The sequence below is a fragment of the Macrotis lagotis genome, chromosome 8 (assembly GCF_037893015.1).
Source record: "Macrotis lagotis isolate mMagLag1 chromosome 8, bilby.v1.9.chrom.fasta, whole genome shotgun sequence".
Lineage (NCBI taxonomy): Eukaryota > Metazoa > Chordata > Mammalia > Peramelemorphia > Peramelidae > Macrotis > Macrotis lagotis.
In genome coordinates, this window is record NC_133665.1 from 95,353,912 (window position 1) to 95,379,019 (window position 25,108).

General features: G+C 34.6%; 1 protein-coding gene across 1 annotated transcript in view; it reads left to right on the forward strand.

Moving 5' to 3' along the window:
• GRIN3A (glutamate ionotropic receptor NMDA type subunit 3A) overlaps positions 1 to 25,108 on the forward strand; it is a 170,455-nt gene that overhangs the window by 39,915 nt on the left and 105,432 nt on the right. Inside the window, exon 3 of the mRNA XM_074199019.1 lies at positions 4,046 to 5,093. Coding sequence (XP_074055120.1) covers positions 4,046 to 5,093 — 1,048 coding nt within the window. The remainder of the gene's footprint in view (positions 1 to 4,045; positions 5,094 to 25,108) is intronic.

The following is a 25,108-nucleotide window of genomic DNA, read 5'->3' on the forward strand; positions in this document are numbered from 1 at the left end:
CCTCCTGCTCACTATATAATTTGTCCAAATTGACCTTTCTCCATTCCTCACATATGATTTTCCATCTCTCCCATCCCTCTACCTTTGCTCTAGCTGTGTCCCCAGGCTGGAATGGGCTCTTTCTTTACCTCTGCCTTACAGAATATCTCTCTTCCTTCAAGCTGTAGCTCAAGTACCACTTTCTACATGAAGCCTTTCCTGGCCACCTCAACCCTTACTGTTCTTCCTTCCAAACTGCCATACATTTAACTGAGTTAAGTTAAATTACACACACACACATACACACACACACACACTCTCTCTCTCTCTCTCTCTCTCTCTCTCTCTCTCTCTCTCTCTTTCTATATATATTTTCAATTCACTTATTTTCCTCTTCACTAGAATGCCAGATTTTTCAGAGTAGAAACTGTTTCTTTTTTGTCTTTGTATATCTAGGGTTTAGTGCAATAGGCTAATATTAATACTATTTGTATAGTGCTTTGAGTTTTCCAAAGTGTTTAACATGGGTCATTTCAACTAATCCTTACAATATCTGTATGAGGTAGATGCTATTATTTTCGCTTTTATAGATAAAAAAAAATTAAGGTTAAATGAAGTTAAATTGCTTGCCCTGAGTCACACAGCTAAATAAATGTCTAAAGGAAGATTTTAGTTCAGACTTTTCTTGCTCCATGTCTAATACTCTAATCACTGCAAACTGGAATGAGATATTAGAGCTTCCTTCACAAGTTTTTAGGGCTTCTACTATCAGAAATGATTAAAGGTATACTTTTAGGCAAAAAGATAGAATATAAAGATGCCCTTTCTAGAGCCCATCCATCCCAAGAATTCTCTAACCCTTAGAATTAAATGAAGCTAGGTGGCACAGTGGATAGAGTATGGGATCTGAAGTCAGGAGGACCTGAATTCAAATCTGGCCCCAGACACTTAATAATTGTCTAGCTGTTTGACCTTGGGCAAGTCACTTAACCCCACTGCCTTAAATAAAATTTTAAAAAGAATTAAATGAAGCCAAAGAGTAAAGAAGAGTATTTAGTGGACTTATGATGTTTAGTCTTCTTTTCTGAATGCTAAAATGACCTGAATTATTATAACCCCCATTTACACTAATAACTTTCTTGTTCAGTTTACTGCAGAAAGTGTATTTCAGAAAGTACTCATAAAAGTAACCTGCTCATCAAAACACACATCTCAACTCTTCCCTCTCCAAAAGAGGCTGGCTAATTATCAATTGATTAATCTGCACATTTTAATTATTTGGTTCCCTACTTCTCTAAAGAAGCAGAAAGCTATTGTGAGGTTTTAGATGCCCAAGACTTCATTATTTATAGCAAACTAACATCCAATCTAACTAATCCAAGACCACTGGGGAGAGCTAACATGAATAATAACAATTACATGCAATCTTCCCAAATAAATACCCTCAGGGTATTGAGGGAGGTAAGAGCCTTATTCTTCCTTGTTCCTAATCTTCAAAAAGGAAATTTAACATCTTCATCCTTAATGAAGATTAGCACATTCTTCACACTTTTTTATTTCTATTTTTTTCCTTGATAGCAAAGTTTTTTTTACTAATTATTTGAATCTATGACTTCTGGATCAACCAGCGATGGTTAAGATATAGATCAACCTTGTTAGAATCTTGAACTTACATATTAATAATCTATAAAATAATAATATATAATTATATAATATAATTAACATTGTATGTAATAATAATTCAGTATGTTTATGAGTACACAGGTATATACTGCTTTAAAGTTTATAAATCCCTTCATGTTATCTCATAACAACCCTCTGAATAAGATGCTATTTTTATTCCCATTTTTGCATGTGGGAAAACATTGTGAACAATGGATTCCCTAATTCTAGGCTCTTTGTTTCATAATCTGTATTCTACATAACTACCAAAATAATATTTCTCTTATGTCATTCTCCTACTCAAAAAGCTTCAATTATTCCCTACTGCCTCCAGTAGAGAGTAAGCTACTTGAGGAGCTGGGGTTATCTAATTTTTGTATTTATATCCCTGGACCCCACCTAGGACCTCGCACTAGAAAACCCTTAATAAAAGTTATTGAACTGAATTGACTTGCTTCTAGGATAAATTGTTTAAGTTCTTTCTTTGGAATTTAAATCCATTTGAAATATGACTTCATCCAGATTCATTTTGCATTACTTCTCTTCATATATTCCACATTCAAACTGGTCAACTTGCTCTTCCTCATATGTAACTTTCTATAATTCATTTCTGAACTCTTGAAACACACTGCTTCCCGTTCTTCTAAGAACCCTGAGCATCCTTCAAGACTCAGCTCAACACTTTCTTATTTCCACCAATTGTTAATGCTTTCCTATTCCCCTTATCCCATGTTACTTGGTATGTATGTATGTATGTATGTATGGATGGATGGATGGATGGATGGTTTGTGTATGTATATGCCTGTGTTGTGTGCAATAAATATATGTGTGCATACATACATGTTTATGGGTGTTTGTGTGGCTATTGTATGTGATTTGTGGGCTGTGTACATGCATGTGTATTGCATATATGTGTTTATGTGTATTCATGTAAATATTGTATCTAATCAGTAGAATGTATGCATATTATAAATCTATATCTGTTATACATATGTGTATCTATTTGTATGTATTAATATAGATATTGTATCTAATCAGTAGAATGTATGCAAATAATGTCCATCATACATGAATATACATATATACATATAGATATTGTATCTAACCATTAGGATGTTTGCATGCACACATACATAATATATATACATATATTTATACATATGCATAGGGATATGGTATCTAACAGTAGAATGTTATCTTCTTGAGGACAGGGACTGTGTCTTCAGTTAGCACAAAGTAGGTAATTATTAAATGTCTTTGGAACTGAATTAAATTGATGAAGAGATAAGAATAATCAAGTCAAGGAACTATCATCCTAATGATTCTTTTCTTCTGATTTAAGGTACAGGGAAGTCAAGAGTCTTAATCAATAACAATTGTGCATAACTGTTGCAAAGACTTCATCTCTGTTTTATTTATACCCATTTGGGAGAGATAAAAGTCATGACCAGTTAATACATACATTCTTATTTCTCTGGTATTAAGACACATAAAAAGGATAGTGTTAGTTGGCTAGTTTGAAGCATGAAATATTCAATTGGACATTTTTTGTTGTTTTCTGCGAAGATTCACCTCCTATAACCTGAATGAAACTATCATTCCTAAGTGGTGATAGAGGGAACATAAGAACTGAGGCCCTTCTGAGAAATATGAGTCTATTTTAACATCTTTGGAAGTCATCCAATGTGCTTCTCTCTGATTGACTTCATAATAATGGTTCACATTTCCATAGAGTTTTAATGTCTTACCAAGTGTTTACCTTACAACAACCCTGTAAGGTAAATAGTTTGAATGCTATCTCTTTCCACAGATGAAAAAACTGAGAGACAGAGAAAAATAGGAAGAAAGAGATGATGAGAAAGAAATACAGAGAGAAAAAATGAATAGACAGGATAGACAAATGTTTTATGCTTAAAGATTATATAATTTACAGAATTGCTTTAAATATGCTTAAATGACATCTATTGTGACAGCAAGTATTTCCCTACCCATTTTAAGTGATTTTCTTGCTTAGGAGATGGATATGTTATAGTTAAAGTATGCCACGTCTCTAGCTCTGGGGGAAGCTGCTAGAGTGCTAATTGAGACTATTAAAAAAGAATATAATTAACACTTCAATTCATTGAGGATTGAGGAATGAGAAACAAAATCAATTGATAAAGCATAGGCCCATAGAAAATGGTGTAAAGTCTGGGGTTGTTAGTTCATTCTCTCAGTCAAAGTAAATGTCTTCTTTTGGTGCGATGGCCATAGACCTTTCTGATGCAATTATTTTCTTAAGTAAAATTAAAGTTCAGGATATGGGAAAATACTGGCTTTTGCTCCTTTAAAAAGCAGAACTAATGTCTACTACCCAATGTCTCATCTGTCTTTTTGATTTCTTGCCTCTGCTCCTTTTTGACAGGTTTCTAGCCAACACTACTTTCAGGGGTCTCAGTGGTTCCATCAAGGTGAAAGAATCCACCATTCAAAGTTCTGAAAACAACTTTTTCATCTGGAATCTACAGCATGACCCAGTAGGGAAACCAATGTGGACCCGCCTGGGCAGCTGGCAGGGAGGGAAGATTGTCATGGACTATGGGATATGGCCAGAACAAGCTCAAAGGCACAGAAACAACTTTCAACACCCAGCCCGGCTACATTTGAGAGTGGTCACTCTGATTGAGCATCCATTTGTCTTCACACGTCAAGTGGATGATGATGGTCTATGCCCTGCTGGTCAGCTCTGCCTGGACCCACTGACAAACAACTCCTCCATATTGGATGGTCTTTTTGACAGCCTCCAGGGTGATAATGATACAGTGCCCATTAAATATAAGAAGTGTTGCTATGGCTACTGCATTGATCTTCTGGAAAAATTGGCAGAGGACCTAAATTTTGACTTTGATCTCTACATTGTTGGAGATGGAAAGTATGGAGCCTGGAAAAATGGCCACTGGACTGGGCTAGTCGGAGACCTCTTGAGTGGGAGAGCCCACATGGCAGTCACCTCCTTTAGCATAAACACTGCTCGCAGCCAGGTGATTGACTTCACCAGCCCCTTCTTCTCCACCAGCTTGGGCATCTTAGTGAGAACCCGAGACACAGCAGCTCCTATTGGAGCTTTCATGTGGCCACTCCACTGGACAATGTGGTTGGGGATATTTGTGGCCCTCCACATTACTGCCATATTCCTCACTCTATATGAATGGAAAAGTCCATTTGGAATGACTCCAAAGGGGCGGAATAGGAGTAAAGTCTTCTCTTTCTCTTCAGCCCTGAATGTCTGCTATGCCATCTTGTTTGGCAGAACCGTGGCTATCAAACCCCCCAAATGCTGGACTGGAAGGTTTTTAATGAATCTCTGGGCTATTTTTTGTTTGTTTTGCCTTTCCACATACACAGCAAATCTGGCTGCTGTCATGGTTGGAGAGAAAATCTATGAAGAGCTCTCTGGGATACATGACCCAAAGGTAAAAGAAAAAAAAAAAACTAGAAAATTTGGCTTACTTGATTCTAGCTCTCTTTATTATGCATTTAAGTCTTATGTTAAATTTCATGTCCCTTTAGAATTATAAACTGTTCAAACTACAAGATCATTGTGTTCATCTCATCCAACCTCCTCATTTTTCAGATAAGGATATTTGAGGCCCAGAGAAGTTAGGCAGTTGGACAAAGGCCACATTACATTTATCATAATGGAGAATAGGATGGAAATCTTTAGTTTCACAGCATTTGTTTTCATTTTACTTGTTGAAATTGTCAGGTACAATGAAATTATCTCTGTCACCCACTTAAGGGAGAATTCAGGAAACCAATTTATTGTTTGGAGTAGGTCATTCTTTAATTTATTGTCAGTGAAAAGAAAGTTCTTGGAAGTACTTGTTTCAGAGAATTGTGCCTATTAGAAATGTCTCCTAACAGTAAAATACTCCCTAGGCATTGGCCATCCTAGGCAAAAGATGCCAACAGTCAAATATCTTGTCAGATACTGCTCATTTCTAGCCTATCCCAGACCCAAGAGAAAAACTAGTCAGTATAAAGCAACTTTACCCAATATAGTCTTTACAAAATGCTTTCCTTTGGGGGTCAACTGAAGAAAATCAGGAAAACAATACATTTGCTCAGTAGTAAAACATCTATTTGCCCATTAAAAAAAAGCAATGTATTTGGGAGAACTCACTGTTTATCTTGTGGCCCTAATGTTTATTACAAGGTAACCTAAACTGAGTGCTTCTTACACTCAGAAACTGTTGTGACCCTTTTCAGAAATATGTCAGTGCAAAGAACAGTACTTTGGACAGTACTAATTTTTCATTTGGAACTAGGAGTTGCAAAAGTCAAGTAAGTTAACTTGAGATAGAGTAGCCAATTACATTGAGTGCTTCTGACCTCTCTAATTGCTTTCCCTTACTTAAGCTGGTGACTGGCAATCCTGGATTTTGCTAGCTAATCTTCTGATTGGATAAATACCATTTCACCATGCTCAGGGATTTATAACGTGATTAGAATGATATGCTTAATGGGAGCATAGTCTTTAGTTAAATCTTAGATTAATCTTCATTAAATTAATAGCACATTTTTTCTCAAAGCAAACTATGTATGTGGGTTTATCTTTAGCAAAAGAAAGAAAGTAACATTGGTTCAACTATTCAGCAAGTCAATGAATTGGAGAATGCTTGTGCAGTCAAATACCCCACCTTTTAAAGTGCATATTGACTTACCACTTCATACAGGAGTGAAACATCTCACTACAAAATTTCATTTAAAATATATTTTTAAAACCTCATTTTCACAACAATGCCTATGAAAAGAGTGTTTTCAATGGTCCTTAGGTTCTTAGGTCCTTAGCTTAGAACTAAATAGACCAATCTTCATAACACTTAAACCCCCTGACAAGTTTTCAATAGTTCTCCTAGTTTAGATTAAGTCTTTAGATTTGTTTTGCAACCAAAGGCCAATAACAAATTTTGCCTATATAGCTCCCAGTAAATGGCACTGCCCTTGTAATGGTATTCAATTAGAAGTGAGTCATCAGTAGTAGGTAATGAGTTCCCTTTAGTGAAGGAACATTCAATGATTTACTTGGTATTCAATGAACATTTTTAAGTTCCTTAAGCCTCAGATGTACAATTAAAACATCAGCCAACTTAAAAGGTGAACACTGAGGATTGAACTTGTCTCTTTTTCTCCATTTTGGACAAATTTCTCCTATCTTTAATATTCTAAATCCCTTCTGGGCTAGAATTCTAAGTCAGTGAATTCTCCACTAGCTTCTATATATCTTTAATATTATGTGTTTGAGAAGTTATACATAAACAACTTAAGTAATATGAACCATATCAACTCTGTGTAGTATGAAAACCAGAGAAAACAGTTTTAGTCAAAAGAATCAGTTGGCTACCTGTCTCCATGCATATTTGGAAAGGTTCAGGGTACCAGTAGTCCCATGTAAGGAAATATAGAGTACACAAGACAGCAGAACAAGACAGTTTTATTGAGGGGGCATATTTACAATGCGAAGATTAGTCATGCAGAATGTTGAAAATGGGTCCACTCTGCTAAAATACTGGTGGAATTAGATAGTTCAAGGAATCCTTAGAAAGAAAAAGACACCCCACAGTTAAGTGAAGTAGGTTTTTATAGAATTCCTATCTGGGTCTGGTTGAACCAATCAGTGGGGAAAGGGAACTAGGAATTTGGATCTGGGAACTGGTGTTTATTCATGCTTATGGGGAGAGGTAAAACTCCTATAGAAACGATTAGTTGATGTTCAGATTCTCCGCTGGTGGAAAAAAGAAGCTTTGGGCCATTGTTGCTGGTCTTACGCTACTCAAGGGACTCAGGGGTTTGAGCTTCCCCAGTTTCTTCATTTAGCAAGGTAGGAAGGCTACTGGGATCAATAAACTTACCTGAACTTTTTGCTTTTCAAAAACTGATTTAAGCATAAGTATAATATAATAAGCACCAACTTTCATATTTTAAATAATATTTCTTACTTCAGATTTAGATGAAATGTAATACCAGTGCCAAAACAAGAAGCTGAAAAGTGAAAATCCCAAATAATAAACCCAGTGGGGTTTTTTTTAATGTCATCACAATGATTAAAATAGTTTCAGCCATTTTTTCCCTCTGAGTTGTTTAAGATTACATAAACTTGATCTATTTAAATATAAGGAAAACTTTCCTGGGATTGCTTTGAAAATGTACCCAAGGGTCTTTAGATCTTTAATGAGTCTATTGAAAAGAACAGTAAAAAAAACTTACCATTTTCAGGAACAATCCTATTAAATTTTAGGAGAATTCTAAGATTGAAATGAGGAGCAGATGTACTATCAAAGGTTTAGAATGGAAAAGAACTTTAGAGATCAAGTCTCTTATTTTAGAGATCAAATCTCTGGAGTCCAGAGATTAAAAGACTTATGCAAAGTCACCTAAGGGGCAAAATCAGGATTTTAATCTCATTCCTGTGATTCTACATCTAGCGTTTTTCTTATATATGAACATTACTAAATCTCTGCTTTGATCTTTATAAATACCTTTTTAATTTGCCAAGCCATTGCATTCTCTCCACTGACTAAGGGAAGAACAAAGTGCTTGACATGCCAACATTAGTGGGGAAAAAAAATTCTATTTTTATCTTAGAACTCAGCATTTTCCACACTATCATTTAATTGAATATTTTGGTCATTCTATTTATTGCCAAATGGTTGGTTTGTTATATCTAAATAATTGTCATTACAGACCCATATACTGAAATTCATACAGAATGTTAGAGCTAAAAGAAATTTTATCTTGGAAAATAAAAAATAGGAAGACTATAATTTTTAAATAAAACAGAGAGAGGGAAGAAAAAAGAGAAGCAGAAAGGGAGAGAAGATAAATGGAAATATCAAAAATTGAAGAATAATTTGGAGAAAGAACAAGAATTCAATGTATTTAGCCTTTCATCTGGAGCACCACATTTATCATATTCATTAAAATAAAGTTGCTGCATGGATATACAGTTTTATTATTATTATTATTATTATTATTAATGTCTTCTGTTTTACTTTATTTATACATTTATTGGAATCCTTCAGCAGTCCAATATATAGATCACCAAAGGCAAGTCATGAACTCTATACATCTTAAATGAGAGGGAGAAATTATTTTAGGGTATTTAAAAGGAAATCATAAAGACAAAATATTAAAACAAGCCCCAACCAAATTGAAAGAAGAAAGCCCAGTAGACAAGCCTGGATTATGATACTCCCCAAGTAGGAACTGAGGATAATTCTTCAAATCTTACTTATCCCTCAGAACAGGAATGGATCAATAGATTTGGAAAAGATCGATACTGCATTACAGCTAGTAACTAGCTAGACTATTGCTGCCTCAGGGATAAAATATGAACTCCTCAGCCTGCCACTTAAAGCCTTACACTATCTGGCTTCAGCCTAGCTTTCCATATTTTCTCTCACCCCATGTTTTAATAAGTTGTAACAGTGCCTTTTCTTTTTTTACAGTACCTACAGCCACTTCCAAATATATTCCCTACTCTCCATCTCCTAACAACAAATCTACCCTTGTAACAAAGAAAAACCATTAAAAGCAATACTAGCTGGAACAATGACTATTCCAAATATTACCTATCACTCCTGCCTTCCCCATCATGTATTCAATATTCCATCCAAATTGGATTCCTAGTTGTTGCTTTAATTTGGCATTCCATCCCCATCCTTACCCCTTCACTAGGCTGGCCCTGATACCCAAAAGTGAACATATGGTATGCATTGTAGGGGAAGGGGACGTCAGAAAGGGTACATAGTCATTCCCTTCCCAAACAGTCCTGTAGAACCAGCTGCAGGTTATATGCTAGTCTAAAATCACATCTAGAATTCCTTTACTCTTCAATGACTCTACTCAGAATCCTTGTCTTCTTTCAAGGTTCAGGTCAAGGACCACCCCAATAGAAAAGTTTCATTCTTTTTATTTCACCAAGTTGCTAATGCTCTCTCCCTCTCAAATTACCTTGGATTTACTAAGCTAGGTGGAATAGTGGTTAGAGCATTTGATTTGGAGTCAGGAAGACCCAAGCTCAAATTTGACTTTAATAAGTACAATAAACCTGCACAACTCACTTAGCCCCTCTGTGCCTCAGTTTCCTCATCTATAAAGTGAGTTCAATACTAGTATCTTGTCTCTCAGGATCACTATGAGAATAAAATAAGATATATGTAAAGTACTTTTCAAAACAAAGTGCTATATAAAATATTATTATTGTGGTGGTGGTGGTGATGGTGACTGTTATTATTATATATTTGCTTTATTCCTCTGGACCAATCCTATGTAAGCTTCTTAAGAGGAGAAATTTTGGTTTTTGTCTTTGCAGTTGATAGCAGGGGTACTTTTCAGTGATTAGATTTCCTTCTACTTTTAAATCCTTCTTATAGGTTGTATCTTCATTTTGCCAACCAGACTTCAAAGCTACACATCACACAATATATAGATATTTGAAAATATTCTTTTCTGAGACATAAAATGATTACCATGATTAGGTTACATTAAATAGTGTATTGATATCTCTGCCCTATGATCTGGTCATGGTGAGTGGAGAAATTTTTCTCAGTGTATTCATGGCTTAGAAGTGTCACTTTCACACAGCTAGTGCATCTAATAGTACACTTCAACTACTACTACTTTCCCTCACTGGATTTCTATCTAGGACCCCTCAGAAGAAGCAGAGTGGAGGAAAGAGAAAAAAAGGATGAGGGAGAAGGAAATAAAGAGGAAGAAATGGAAGGGGAGGAAGGGGAAATACAGGAGGAAAGGAAAGAAGAAAAAGCAGAGAAAGGGAAGGAAGGGGAAATGATGAAGGAAAAGAGATGGAAAGAAGTAAGAAACAAAGGACAAAGAAGGGGAAAGATGAGAGAAAGGGAAAGAGGGAGAGGAGGGAAAAGAAACTGAAGGAAATAAGCATTTATATACACCTGCTTCCCATGTGTAAGGAAAATACTTTAATATTATCTCATCTGATTCTCAAAAGAGACCACAAAGCTGTATCCCTTTACCTAGCCCTTTCCCTGACTCCTAATAACAGCCAATCAACAAATACTTATTAAGTCTTTACTATTTGTCAGGCATTGTTCTAAAGGCTGAAAACCCTAGATGATAAAAAAAAAAAATCCAAACAAGGTCTCTGCCCTCAAAGAGTTCACAACAGACAATGAATCTCATGTGAAAAGGAGTTTTCTTTTAAAAAAATATTATTCCAGCAAAATCATTTAAAAAGTGGAGGTGCATGTCAATGAATTTAAATGGTGGCAAGGGTTTCATGCACTGCAATTATATGGTTTATCTTGGTTGTATGTATCAGTTAACTGAAGAGGTCTGAGCAAGAGTTCTATATTACCTGAGTTCAAACTCACCTATTATGTTTTGATTTATAACTGTTCAGACATTTGTCACTTATACTTAGGTACTGGGTGATGTATTTTGCCATATCTGTATCAGTAAAACAGACCCTAACCCTGGAGAAAATTGAGCTAGGCAGTTTAACATAGGGATCCTTCTACCTGCCCTTTCAGGACACCTTTCCCAAGTTCTGGAGTTCTGCAATTTCACCTATTATTCCTGTGTCTCATGCTAAAAGAGCTTATCCTCAATGGTCTGTCACCATTTAAAAAATTTTTACCTCAAAATCCCTGCTAATAGTCAATAATTAGAATTATTCTTTCCAGGAGTTTTGTATTTGGCTAAGTCTCCTGAAGATTAACAAAACTTTATCACCCAAAAACAATGAATAAATAAGTTTTTAAACTTTCAGGCAACATAACAAGCAGTAGAGTAAATATTTCTGATTAAAGGAAAACTGTCTAGCCACTCAAAAATTAAACCATGTGTGGGTAGCTTTCTTTCTTACCTAATCTGAAGGTAAGGTAAAGACCTCAACTAGTCCTTATCACAAGATCATAGGACTTCCAGCTGGAAGGAACTTGGAGATCATCTAGTCAAGGGCCTTTAAAACATTTTGTCTTGTACCCCAGGATAACCTAGTGAAGCCTATGGATCTCATATTAGAATCATATTTTAGGCACATAAAAATATATAGAATTACAAAAGAATTCAATTATATTGCTAAATGGTTAAAATAAATTCACATTGCCATATTAAGAATTTTTGCTCTACTTCAGTAACCACTTTTTATACATATGAAGAAACTGAGACCAAAGAGGGCAAGTACATTAAGTTCATTGTAAGTAGTAAGGGGAGCTAGAATTCAAACTCATCATTTTGGATTTGACAGTCAGTGCTCTTTTAACTGTACTACAGCCTTCTGAAACTAAGCATTTATAATGAAAACAGATTCACCCTCTCATTCTGATAGACATTCTGATTGAATAGGTCCCCAGTCCTATAATACCCATGCCACCTAATATTTACAGCTCCCTTTAGGAAAACGAAGCAAATGCTAATGGATGATCAAGTTAACTAAAATGATTTTTAATATGTCTTGTAAAAAGGTCCCTTTCATAGACTGATGCTTCTGAAATTCTCCTTTCATTCTTAAAAATTCATTGGCTAATAGTGTAATTCTATTAAGAAAAAATGCTGTCCTTACATACATTTCTCTGACTCATTGAAATTTTCCTCAGCTATTTTTGCTTTCTTTAGCTATTTGAAAAATCACGCATTTCTATTATTAGAGAGAGAGATAGTATTTTTTCACAATATTAGAATGCTTCTGTTAACTGTCTTCTATGATGTCTACATTCTCCCACAAGTACTTCATTGCCAAAAAAAAGTCTACTGTGTGCAAATAAGCACTTGGTAAGTTGTTATGAACAATAGCTCAACAAAGCTATCCCTAGAACTCGATGACTGGAGGTTTGACCAGGGAACCAACTTTGCTGAATTTAAAGGACTTATCAACAGCTTAGTAACACCATAAATTAGCAACTAGTTTAAAAGAAAAGTTAAAATAGGAATACTCCCAAGTTATACTATGATTTAGTAATCAAACTATCTTGGAACAATGGTGACTGCCTTGGGAAATTGTATGCTATGACACTTCTTCGCACTCCATTGCCATCCTTCCCACTCATTCATCAATTATCAGGGAAATTAAACCCCTACCAGGTTCCCACTGTCTTTTCTTTCTTTCACCCACTCAGTTAATTTCATCTCAGAAAAATAACACACACACACACACACACACACACACACACACAAAAATACACACACTCACTCATTCCCCTTAATGTTCTTTCTACTCTTTTCCCACTCTGACTCATTTAACCACAGGAAAATATCTATATTTCTATCTTCCTCCTACTCTCTCCCTCTAGCTACTTCTCCCTCTCTATAAGGAATTGTAAAATCTCAAGAAATTGAAGGCAACTGTCAAAACATTCCTGGGACCATTTTAGAAAAGTACCTTCAAAGAAAGAAGTTCAATCAATCTCTAAATCCCTTGAAAATCCTAGATGTTTCATCAGACTCTCCAGAAAATTCTCTCTTATCTTCTACCCCTTAACCTAGCTTTTTCTTCAGCTCTCTCATTCCAAACATTTAAGACACTTTCTCAGTCTATAGTATTTTATTTCAATTTTGTTTTATAACTAGTACTGCTAAAGTGTTCTGTCTACAATATTCTGTTCAAGAGTCTTATTTTACATTTACAATTTTCATTGTAAATATAAAAACTCTCATTTGTATTATGGATTGTATTAAAAGTCTCTTTAGACCTCGGAACCTAAATCATCATTTATATCTATGGAAATGATGTGTTCCAAATTTCCAAACAGATGACTTTGCAGATGAATTCTGCAACATATTGTTGCCCATTGGTTTAGCTCTCAGATATCACATATGTGAATAACATCTATTTTAAAGTGCATGTTGTCTGTACATTAGAAACTTTTAAGCAGTCATTTTCATTTTAGCAAGCATCAGCTTCAGCTAAGTCCTTTGTATTAGATAAATAATTAAGAACAAATATCTGTTCAGATACCATCTTTTATGGGTGTAAATATGTGATTTAATTTTTAAAATTTTGAATTTAGAAGCAAGAAATGTTGGTTTGAATACTGGTTCTGACTTAACTATCTGTGCCACTATGAGCAATTCACTTAACTTCTTTGAGGCTCAGCTTCCTCATGTGTTAAATGGGGATCATATTCACACACCCTACTCCATAAAGTTTCTAAGGAGAATGCTTCATAAACCTTAAAGTGCTTCAGAATTCAATTCATTGAGCATTTATGGAGCGCCTACTAGTCGCCAGACACTGCACTAGAGTCTATTGATATAAATACAAAAGTGATAGCCTTTACCCTCAGAGATTTTACATTCTCCTTGAGAGAAGCAAATCCATACACAGACAAGCGAACACAAAATAAAGGCAAAGTCATTTAGGATGAGAGAACTCACAACTGGGAGAATTAGGAAAGATTTTACATTGGAAATGAGCAGACCTTTAAAGGGAGCTAAGGGAGAGAAGGAAAAGCATTTTAAGTTATGAAGAGTGTATGAAATCACATATACTATTAGAATTAGCAAGTAGAGAATCATCTAGCATTTATTAGGCACCTTCTACATATTAGGTATTGTCTAAGCCTAGAGATGAAGAGAAAGTACAAGCAAAAAAAAAACAACCCTTATTCTCAACAAAGCAATAGAAAACTGTGATACTATAACTACCTACCAGAGAAGGTTAAGATTGTTGAGAATTTTTTTAAATGCCCATTCATTGGTGAAGAACTAACCTCATTACCTGCCATTCCTAATGATATGGTCATTTTTAAGCCTACCTTGAGAAGGAAGATCAACCTTTCACGAAAATGTTTGAAACTCTCATGCCTAAAATTGCTGACACCAAAGTAATCTATTGGATTCCAAGTGCAACATAAGACTTCTTGATGCTTCCCACAAACACTTCCAAGGATGTGGCCCTTTAAAACAGGTGGGCTCCCAGAGGACAAGGTATTACAGGACTGACTGATAAGTGTCCCTTAGTTCTGTGAGCCAAACTTCCCTTCTGGGCTCATGGTCCATGTTGTAGATCTGGGCATTCTTCCTCCTTTTAGAGTCATAGTTATTGGCTCTGCTGGGGCACAGGGTGAGAAGAGAAATTGGCTCCTTGCTCTAGAAAGCATTGCAGAGAAAATGAAAAGCCTCTTTAGTGAGTTGAAATCATGCCAGTTCCACAGAACACTTGAAAGATTTCAAAGCCAATCACTTGCTATTTATTAATGTATTCCTAAGCAGGTCTCCCTCCTGCTCCTTAGGTAAAATGCCCCTAGAGTTTTACTGTCTAAATAAGTCCCTCCCAAAAAGATCTCAAAAGAGAGAGTAGAGGACAAGTATCATTTCTATACTGACAGATGGCAGAGCTATCACTGTAACAAAATCCGATTTGAATGTTCAAAGCAAGTTACTCATAAATTTTAAATATTAAACATACCTTCTGCTGTGACACAAGACCAAAATTGAAACAGGAATATCAGAGCCCTCAAAGGTCACTAATATTGTCTAAGTTCATTGATATTCTCTAAGGAAGGAGAGAAAGAAATTGCTCTCCTCAAACTGCCCATTCATCCACCCCACATAAAATATCCCTGATAAAGCACTGGAAGTAAAATTAGGAGGCTTAGTTTCCAATCTTTACTCAGAAGATTATTACCTCTATGACCCTGGACAACTTGCTTAACTTCACTTTGCCTCAATTTCCTTCTCTGTAGAATAAGAGTCTAGTTTGTAGACTAGAGTTGAATGACTAGATGAACTCTGAGGTTCTTTCCAGGTCTAGATCCTAAGAACTTCAAGTTCCAAGAGGTCAAAGAGTCTGTCTTGCTTCAGATCATGATTCTATATTGAGTTTTACAGAACCAATAAGAACAAGAAAAATAAATGCATATTCAAAAAGGAATGATGACACCATTGGATGAGGTAAAAATGCTACATCATCTAGCAAGAAATTAAATTGTAATCACACACACACACACACACACACACACACACACACACACACACACGCTCCTAATTTGACCATAGCACACACCATTATTTACCAGTTCTTAATTTGGAATGCAAAGCAAAGAGACAAAGAGAAGAAGGGACTAGTAAACGTATCCTACAAAGTGCTTCTGGTCAGAAATGGGGAGCAGAATTTATGATTTATTAAATGTATTTATTATTTCATTATTTATTTATGTTTATATTATGTATTTTATTTTATTTATTTATTAAAATGCTTACCTAACTCCAGATGCTAGAAATATAAGGACCACAAAAATGAAACAAAGGGTCTGCTTTCAAAAACCTTGCATTCATTCTCTCAGATAGATAGCACATACATATTTGTATGGATATGCCCAACCAATATGTAAACAATAAATACAAAATAGTTAAATATAAAGTAGAACTAGATGACTTTACATTGGGGAAGGGGGCACAAGGAAATGAAACTATTGCCAGTCAATATTATCAGGCATCTACTATATGGCAGCACTATACTAAGCATTAGGAATACAAAGAAAGTCAAAAACTCAAAACAGTTCCTGGTCTCAAGAAGTTCACAAACTAATGAGTGTGTGGGAGCTCCCTTCTAGATGCACATCTACTACTGCCCTCTCCCCTCCATTATTTTCTTTGAATTTATTGCAATATATTTTTATATGTACAACCTGTCTCCCCACATCTCTCTCCAAATCAAATATAGGCTTCTTTCCTAAGGATAAGGATTTTTACATTTTTGCATTTCTATATCGTGTCTACTATAAGTGTCTGACACATAGGAGGTTCTTAAACACTTACTGATTAATTGATCCAGCCTCCAAGATACTACTTCCCAACTTTCCCAAAGGCATTATCATGCTTCTCCCTTAACTTGGGGAACAGACTTATTAGTGGTAATGTTATTTCCCTGCCTAAATTACATATTGCTCTGGACCAATCAGTATGATACAAAGTCCAGAATCAAAACAAGATAAATTTATATGATGTGGGGTGGTAATGCAGTGAGCCAGTTTAAAATTAGCTGAAAAAAAAAAACAAACAGGAGGGAATAGATGGGAAGCCAACTTAAGTGAAAGATGACAATCATAGAATCAAGAGTAGCTAAGTATGAATTTCTATTCAAGTAAGGATGCTAAACCTTCAGTATCTTTTATTCTCCAGATATCCAGACATTGGCTTTCCCTAATATGACTGAATTATCTGGAAGTTGTTGAAAGAGGAAGAAGGAAAAAAGATAATAACAATAACAGCTCTGATTAATACAGGTTAATGCCTTATGTTAAGTATGTAGTATAAATATCATTGTCTACATTTTATATTTACTTCTTATCAAAAGTTTATATTAGGGGGTGGCTAGGTGGCGTAGTGGATAAAGCACTGACCTTGGAGTCAGGAGTACCTGGGTTCAAATCCGGTCTCAGACACTTAATAATTACCTAGCTGTGTGGCCTTGGGCAAGCCACTTAACCCCATTTGCCTTGCAAAAAAACTAAAAAAAAGAGTTTATATTAGAAAAAAGCACCTTCTAATTCCCCTTTTCCTATCCTCCACTATTTGAAAGATTTGGCTGTAATTTTATTGCAGAGAATATCACTGCATAGAGTTTTGTTCCTCCAATAGTATGCCAATTAATTGGTCTTTATACAAGGATTTCACATTTAGAGTAACATGTGCCAACATCTATTGCTGAGGATGAAGAGATAGAGAAGTGTTACAAAGAACTTGATAAGAACCATCCTCAAGTCTCATGCTATTATATCACTAATACTTTAAACCTCTTTTCTGAAGTAGGGAGCAAAGTGAAAGACCCCAAGTGAACTAAAAATCATTCTCCACCTCAACACACCTCAAGTGATCATTGTAGCATATTAATTGCATAAAACATATAAATACTCTGTTGCTGTGAATGTCTAAAACTAGAGCCTGCAGAGAGGGTTTAGGTCACTTCACCACAGTTGAATTGGACTTGATTGATGTTAACTACACAATCTCAAGTACTATTGAACATCCAAAAGTGTGATTCAATGACAATAAACTCTGGGAATTAACATAAAGTTACACATGACAAGGTTATACTAGTGAAGTCAGGTTCTATAACATTCTACCAAGAATTTTAAAAATATCTTTCAAATCAAAGTGGTTTATACACTGATATTTCGTAAAGTCAATACAATGATGAGCATAAAGGAAAGTGCTGAATAATGTCAAAAAATAAAATTCCAGATTTTTAAAAAAGGTCAAATACTTGTGGACTACTGAGAATCTTCATGCCTGTATAATCATGAATATTTTCTTTATGAAGCAATTCAGAGGGCACTGGACAGGGTAGGTACCAAACAGCATCACATGTAAATCAAATTGCCTTTATCAAGAAATGGGAAAAGACTGCTTTTTGATGTGGGAATCATCTCTCAAACAGCTGCCTATGTGCAATCAAAATATCAACTCATTGTAGCAATGGTAAAAAACAGCATCAAATTAGGGGGATGATGATGAAATGATAGTGTATGCATTTAAAATAGCTTTAACCCAAGCTATTCAAATTAAGTATTCCCTCCAAAATGGGAAATGGATAAATGAAAAGATAAGAAAACAATAGTCCCCAAAAAGAAATTTAACAATGTAAAGCAATTATCATATTGAGAAGACCAAAAGCATTTGAAAACTGTCTCAGCACAAGGAAACTCATTGCAAAATGGAGACTGATGACAACAAAAGGTAAAAGAGCTTTAGAACTAATTTGCCAAATATCACAAAGAAGCATGGCATAAGACTATGAATGGCATAACATCATAAAAAAAGCAGAGTGGGATCTTCAGAAAACTTGATCTTAAACCCAAACAAGCCAAATCATCACAAAACCATTTAAGGATGAAAATGGAAGGGAGATAACTGACTAAAAATAAAATATATCTACTTCCATTTCTATAACAAACTATGGTTTTCTCAAAGAAACTAGAACTACCACATTTAGCCTCAGTACCTCAAACTGCACAGAGGTATATGAGAAAGTAGAAATGGGACTAAATAAACAATACCATGAAGAGCTATGAAGGGGCAATGAGATATCATTACCACTAAAAAGCAATGTTGGCAGTCTGGAAGACCCAAGTTCAAATCTGTTAACTGTGGGATCCTAGGCAAGTCCTGTTTGCTTCAGTTTCTTGATCTGCAAAATAAACTGGAAAAGGAAATCACAAACCACTTCAAGATCTTTTCCACAAAAACTCCAAATGAGATCATGACGTATTAGATATAACTAAAGTGACTGAACAAATGAAGGGCTGCCAGATCAAGCCAAGTACAGAAAGAGAGATATATATTGGAGGAAATAGAATTTTTAAAGCATTGAAGGATAAAGCTTTACTATATCTAAAAGAGATATTAATTTTTTAAATCATGGACTTTTAAAATAAAATAATAATATACAAATTATATACCTATTTCTGTATATAATTATTATTATGGACCTGCTATTATAAACTATTATTCATTTGATGATCCAGGGAACATTAATTATTACTGACCCATGTGTACATTTTCTCATCTTTTTATATTACTCATTAAAATAATTTATCTGTAGAATAAGAAAGTGTAACATATTAGTATATTATATATGTACACACATATATGTTAAGTATAACATATATCAGTAAATTTTATATATATATTCATCTACATATACGTAACATGTCTAAAGTGTTACTAACATACACACATATTTTATATATAAAATTTAATTTGTTCCTAACAACAGACCTGTAAATGCTATCGTTATTCCTATTTTAAGGCTGGGAGAAATTAAGTTACCCACTCAGCTGCTAAATATCTGGGCAGAATTTGTAATTAGGTTGTCCTGTCTCCAGGGCCTGTACTCCTTCTCACCTAGTTGCCTCATGAAAACATGAGAAAGGAATAGGAAGGCTGCTATAGATGACTTTATGAAGAAGAAACCATTTTAGTCACATATTTGTGGATAGAGAAGAGGTGCTGACTGTATTAAAATGCAATCGGTACATATTTAACAAGATAAATAAAAATATAACAAAACATGGATAACATTCCATTTTAAATGTCTATAGAGGGTGGCTAGGTGGCATAGTGGGTAGAGCACCAGCCCTGGTGTCAGGAGTACCTGAGTTCAAATCCGACCTCAGATACTTAATAATGACCTAGCTGTGTGGCCTTGGGCAAGCCACTTAACCCCATTGCCTTGCAAAAACTAAAAAAAAAAAAGTCCATATAAAGCCCAAGGGAATTCCTGTGAAGGGGTTAGTAAGTGGCCCTGTTTCTATTTGAGTTTAATACCAGTGATGTAGAGAAGACAAAGTGCTGCTGTTTATTCTTGTGGATTACTAAAAAACCATTTGATTCATTGGGAAAAAATATCTTCTGAAGAGCCCTTCTCATGTAAAAAGTATCTCCTGGGCAAATAGTAAAATCAGATAAAATTCTTTCATAGAATAACTTTGTTCAATCATCCACTGATCACTGTAAGCTCCATGGAGTTAAGAACTAAGTTTTATTTGCTTGTCTTAGTATTTCCAGTGTCTGGCATGGTGGATCATACATAGTAGGTACTTGATAAACCCTTATTAAAATTAAAATCATCAAATTTAAGCATAAAACAGGAAAACATATGCTTGTCAAAGTTGTTAGCTATCATGGAGGATGCCCCACAGAGAATACAAATGGAAGCAGCATATATGGTGATAACCCTCTAGATATTTCTGTTTACCACTGTGCTAATTTCAACAAACCTACTACAAGGCATCCTTAGTGAAATCCATGATAACTCAAAAAAGTTTAGTAAAATGATCCACAAATGAATAACCAAAGGGATAAAGACAGTTTTTTTTTCTTTCAAACTATGACATATGATTGGATTGCTACCCCTTTGAGCTGGTTCATCAGTATATATGTCTTGAATTGGCACTAAAAATAAACAATAACTCAGGTCCAAAATTGAACAGAAAGGGGGAAAGTGAGATGGATTACATTTAGGAAATTTCACAACATAATCAAGTTTCCCAAATTGCTCCCTCATACAAAAACTCATCTTTTAAGCATTAATAATCTCCTGCTAATATTATATAGCACTGAAATACAGAATACCATAATATCAAAAAAAAATAATGGATGGCTCAGGAGTCAATAGGGAAGTGTTAATGGTGAATTTAAGTGGAAAGTAGCATATGTTTTTGTTTAAAAAGTGGCACAAAGGGTATAATTCATGAAATGTATTATCAGAAAGAAAATGGATACAAGAGTGAGAAAGAACAGATGTATTACCCAAGTGCTACACTGATTTCCATGAAGTGCTTTTTAAAAAGCAAAAAGGAAAGATTTCTTATGTCTTCCTCTATGAAGACTATCACAGGGGTGGCTAGGTGGTGTAGTAGATAAAGCACTAGCCCTGGAGTCAGGAGTACCTGGGTTCAAATCCGGTCTCAGACACTTAATAATTACCTAGCTGTGTGGCCTTGGGCAAGCCACTTAACCCCGTTTGCCTTACAGACAACCTAAAAAATATATATAAAAAATAAAAAAATAAATGAAGACTATCACAAAATTAAAAGGCAAGGATAGATTGCATTCATTATTTATCAAAGGGAGTATTCACATTGATCAGTACTCAATCAATATGAACACTACCTTTGATGAGAACAGATATGCACTGATTATTGAAGTCTAGGTCAAGTGAACCATAACATTTTCAATGTTTTAAAATAAATATTTGGCATTAAAATTACAATGAATTTGTGAATTATGATAACTTATATATATATATATATATATCATATTATCTTTTACAAAGTGCTTTCAAGCATATTTTTCCCATTAGATTATCAAAACAATAATGTATATATTACTAGTGCCATTTTAAAAATGAGGGAAAAAATTCAGAAGTACAGTGACTTAACCTGAATCACACAGTAAGAAACTCAGAACTTCTGAGTCCAAGCTTAGTATGTAGTTCATTATACTATGCTTCCTCCAAATTGAACCTTCTTCAAAGACAAGATAAAAAAAAATATGATGAGTCTTCAAAACATTTTGCATTGCATTCTTTCATTATAGACTATGAAGGGAATTGTTCAAAGAAATGAGATGAAAATTCATGCTCTGTCCATTTAATTACATCCACTTCACATCTGAGCACCAGTGATTTGTAGCCCTTGGAAAAATGGGCTTCAGAAAGTCGAATATCTTGTCAGCTGAACAGAAACTAAGTAGTCAATATTTATGTGTGTATATACGTATGTATGTATATATACATATATATGCATATATATTTGAGATCAAATTGAAGTCCTAGAATACTAAATATATCTTCTTCCATGCCATAAGCAGAATGATTAACATGCAATTAGGGTTTTAAGGGCAATATGATTCTATTTATAAATTCTGGAAACTATATATGACATCATAAAACAAAAATATAGCTCTCTGTATGAGAAAGTTGTTGGACATGGTCCAACATGCTCTAATAAAATTGATTTGGGGGTAGCTAGGTGGTGCAGTAGATAAAGCACCAGCCCTGGAGTCAGGAGGACCTGAGTTCAAATCTAGCCTCAGACACTTAATAATTACCTATCTGTGTGACCTTGGGCAAGTCACTTAACCCCATCACCTCACAAAAAAACAAACAAACCAAAAAAAGAAGAAGATTGATTTGAAAACTTAGTGGAAGATGAACTGGTGTAGAGAAAATAATTGAGACAAGGAGACCAAACTAAAGGCTACTGCAATAGTTTCAGGGACCATGTGAAGCTTGCACCAGAGTGGTAGCACTTTCAGAGATGTAGGGAGGAAACATAATGTAGGATTGGCAGGAATTGGCAATATATTGTTTATGGTGGGTGAAAGTTGAAAATGACAAATATGGATCTGAATGCAGTTCCATAAAGAATTAGCAAGAGGGGAGAGATGAGTCAGAAAGATAATGAGTTTGCCATGTTGAGTTTAAGATGTCTATGAGATATTAAATTAAAAGTGTTCAGTAGGTAGTAGGATATGCAGATGGAAGTTAATAAATAAATTTGAGAATCATTGTTATAAATGACCTCCCTATACCAATGAAATCATAGGACTTTTCCCAATCCCTTGTTTGCATAGTGTTATGAATACATAATTGCTTAATTTAAAAACATTTTTCCTAGTTGAAGGCTATAAAGGGCAGCATTAGTTCTAGCAAGTCTTTCTAAAATGAAAAGTAACTGAGATTGGGGCAAATAATAGATTGTGTATCTTTTTTCTGAGTTCCTGCCTAGTTACGCTCAGATGGAATAATCATCAGAGGATCATCAACCAGATTTGGGGGCAAATTTGGGAGGTGATACATCAACTAACAAAGACTGGTTATCAAGACACAGAGGGTTGTGATAAAATCAACCAAGTACCCAAACTAATGAAATCATGAATCTTTACAAAACAAAGTTTCACACTTGCAGATATCTCTTCAGATGTATGCTTTAAATATGTGTGTAAATATAATTTATGTACTGAAGAATCTGTTTGTAAATGATAATGACAGTAGTAATAGTAGTTAGTAAGAGTGATGGTGGTGGTGGTAGTGGTGGTGGTAGCAGTAATCATTATCATCATAACTACCACCATTATCTCCTCCATTTCTAATCCATGTGAAATAAAAAGCTTTCAAAATACAGAGACCTAGAAGAAAAAATAAAACTCATGTAGGAATAGAATGAAACAGATATTATCCTTTCCATTACCAGGGTTCTGAGTCCACAGGATGAGCTTGCATCCTACCACTTTTATTCAATTTCCAAAAATAGTTTTATCTTCCTGCACAACAGTTTGAAGAAATATTAATTATAAAATAATAATACAATAAGTGATTTATTCCAGATCAATTTCTTTTAAAACTGCATCTAAAAAATGAACATAAGATCATATGTAACATTTGTATATTTAAAATTTTCAAAATGTTTTACATAAATTATCTCACTTGTGGTTCATAATAAGCTTAATACTGGTATTATAGGTATTATTATCCCTATTTAACAGATAGGGAAACTGAGGATCAGAGGTTAAGTGACTCATCAGTTTTTAGTTAATTTGATATGTTACTGAATCTATGGATTTCATCAATGGGGGTACTACTCTCAATGCAAAGGGAAACCCTTCTAAACCAATGATTACACACCTAATAAATATTAGAGGATAAATTTGAATTTAAATCTTTAATAACTCCAGATCCTATAATGTTCACCACTGCTACACTACTGTTCTAAATAGTTGTAATAGACCAATTAATTCTGCCCAAATGAAGAAGAAAGAAAAAAGAACAGAACCATCTGGACCATGTAAAAATAGAATTATTGGCACTTCTTTACCTTAGGATAAACAAATTTTAGTTCGAGAGTAACTACTCTTGGTATTTTGTGTTAGTTTTCTATCTCAAAAACAAAGTTTCAAAGACTGAATCTCTCCTAAACACTTTCATTTTGTATTGTTTTTCAAAATTACTGATTATATTTATATCATTTATAGATTTTCTTCAAAGTCTGTTGGGATTTTTCTTCCTAATGAAGATATTACTTCTGAATTAGGGAGAAATTTATTAATTTAATAAAGTTTCTTTCCATATAAGGAGTAAAGTGACATATATACCAAACCATAACTGAAATCCTATTTTGAACTACTAACTGAGAATTCCACTTAGAAAATTAAGGCAATTCTTATACTTTTGTTGACAATATTAACCATTCGCTTACTTATATTAACACTTGTACATGCCTTAAAAATCATTACTGCCTGTCAAAAATCTTAGGGTTTTTTTGTAGTCATTTTTGCATTTCACAAATCTTACATTTTGCAGTCAATTACTTAATTACTTCCATTACTCAGTCGATATTTTCATATACACTTGTAATCAAGACACAAGTATTAAAAGTTAACATGATTAACCTTCAAAGTACTGTAGACGGATAGGAAAAAAAAGTAATTTGTTATATGACAGGCACTATGCTAAGCTCTAGGATTATAATATGAACAAGTGAGATAGTCATTCTAAAATCAGAGAACATAAAAGAGTTGAAAGAGAGAAAAGAAGGGTTTCTAATTTGTTTCCATGGGAAGAGGTGAGGTTAGTAACTAGAGTAGAGACAGCATGGTTATTGGAGAAGACAAAATGTAGCTTGGAAACTAGGTTGTGGGCAAGAAAAGGTGAAACTCACCTATCAGAGCCCAAGGTGGTTCTAGGGCCAAAGTTCAAATTTCTTTTTGGGAAGAGGTAGAATAAATGAGAAATGGGCAATTTTTCTTTCTTTTAGAATCTTATCACTTTTCTTTGTGGCACACCCAAAATAATACAGAAGGGTTTAAAAGTTTGCTCAAGACCGTTGTTGTCCTCTTGTGATAAAGTTACACCCTTGTCTAGTCCTTTGCCTAGTGAAATTCAAAAGAAATAATAAAATAGTTTGGAGAGGAAGAAATCTGGGGCAGCTAAGTGGTGTAGTGG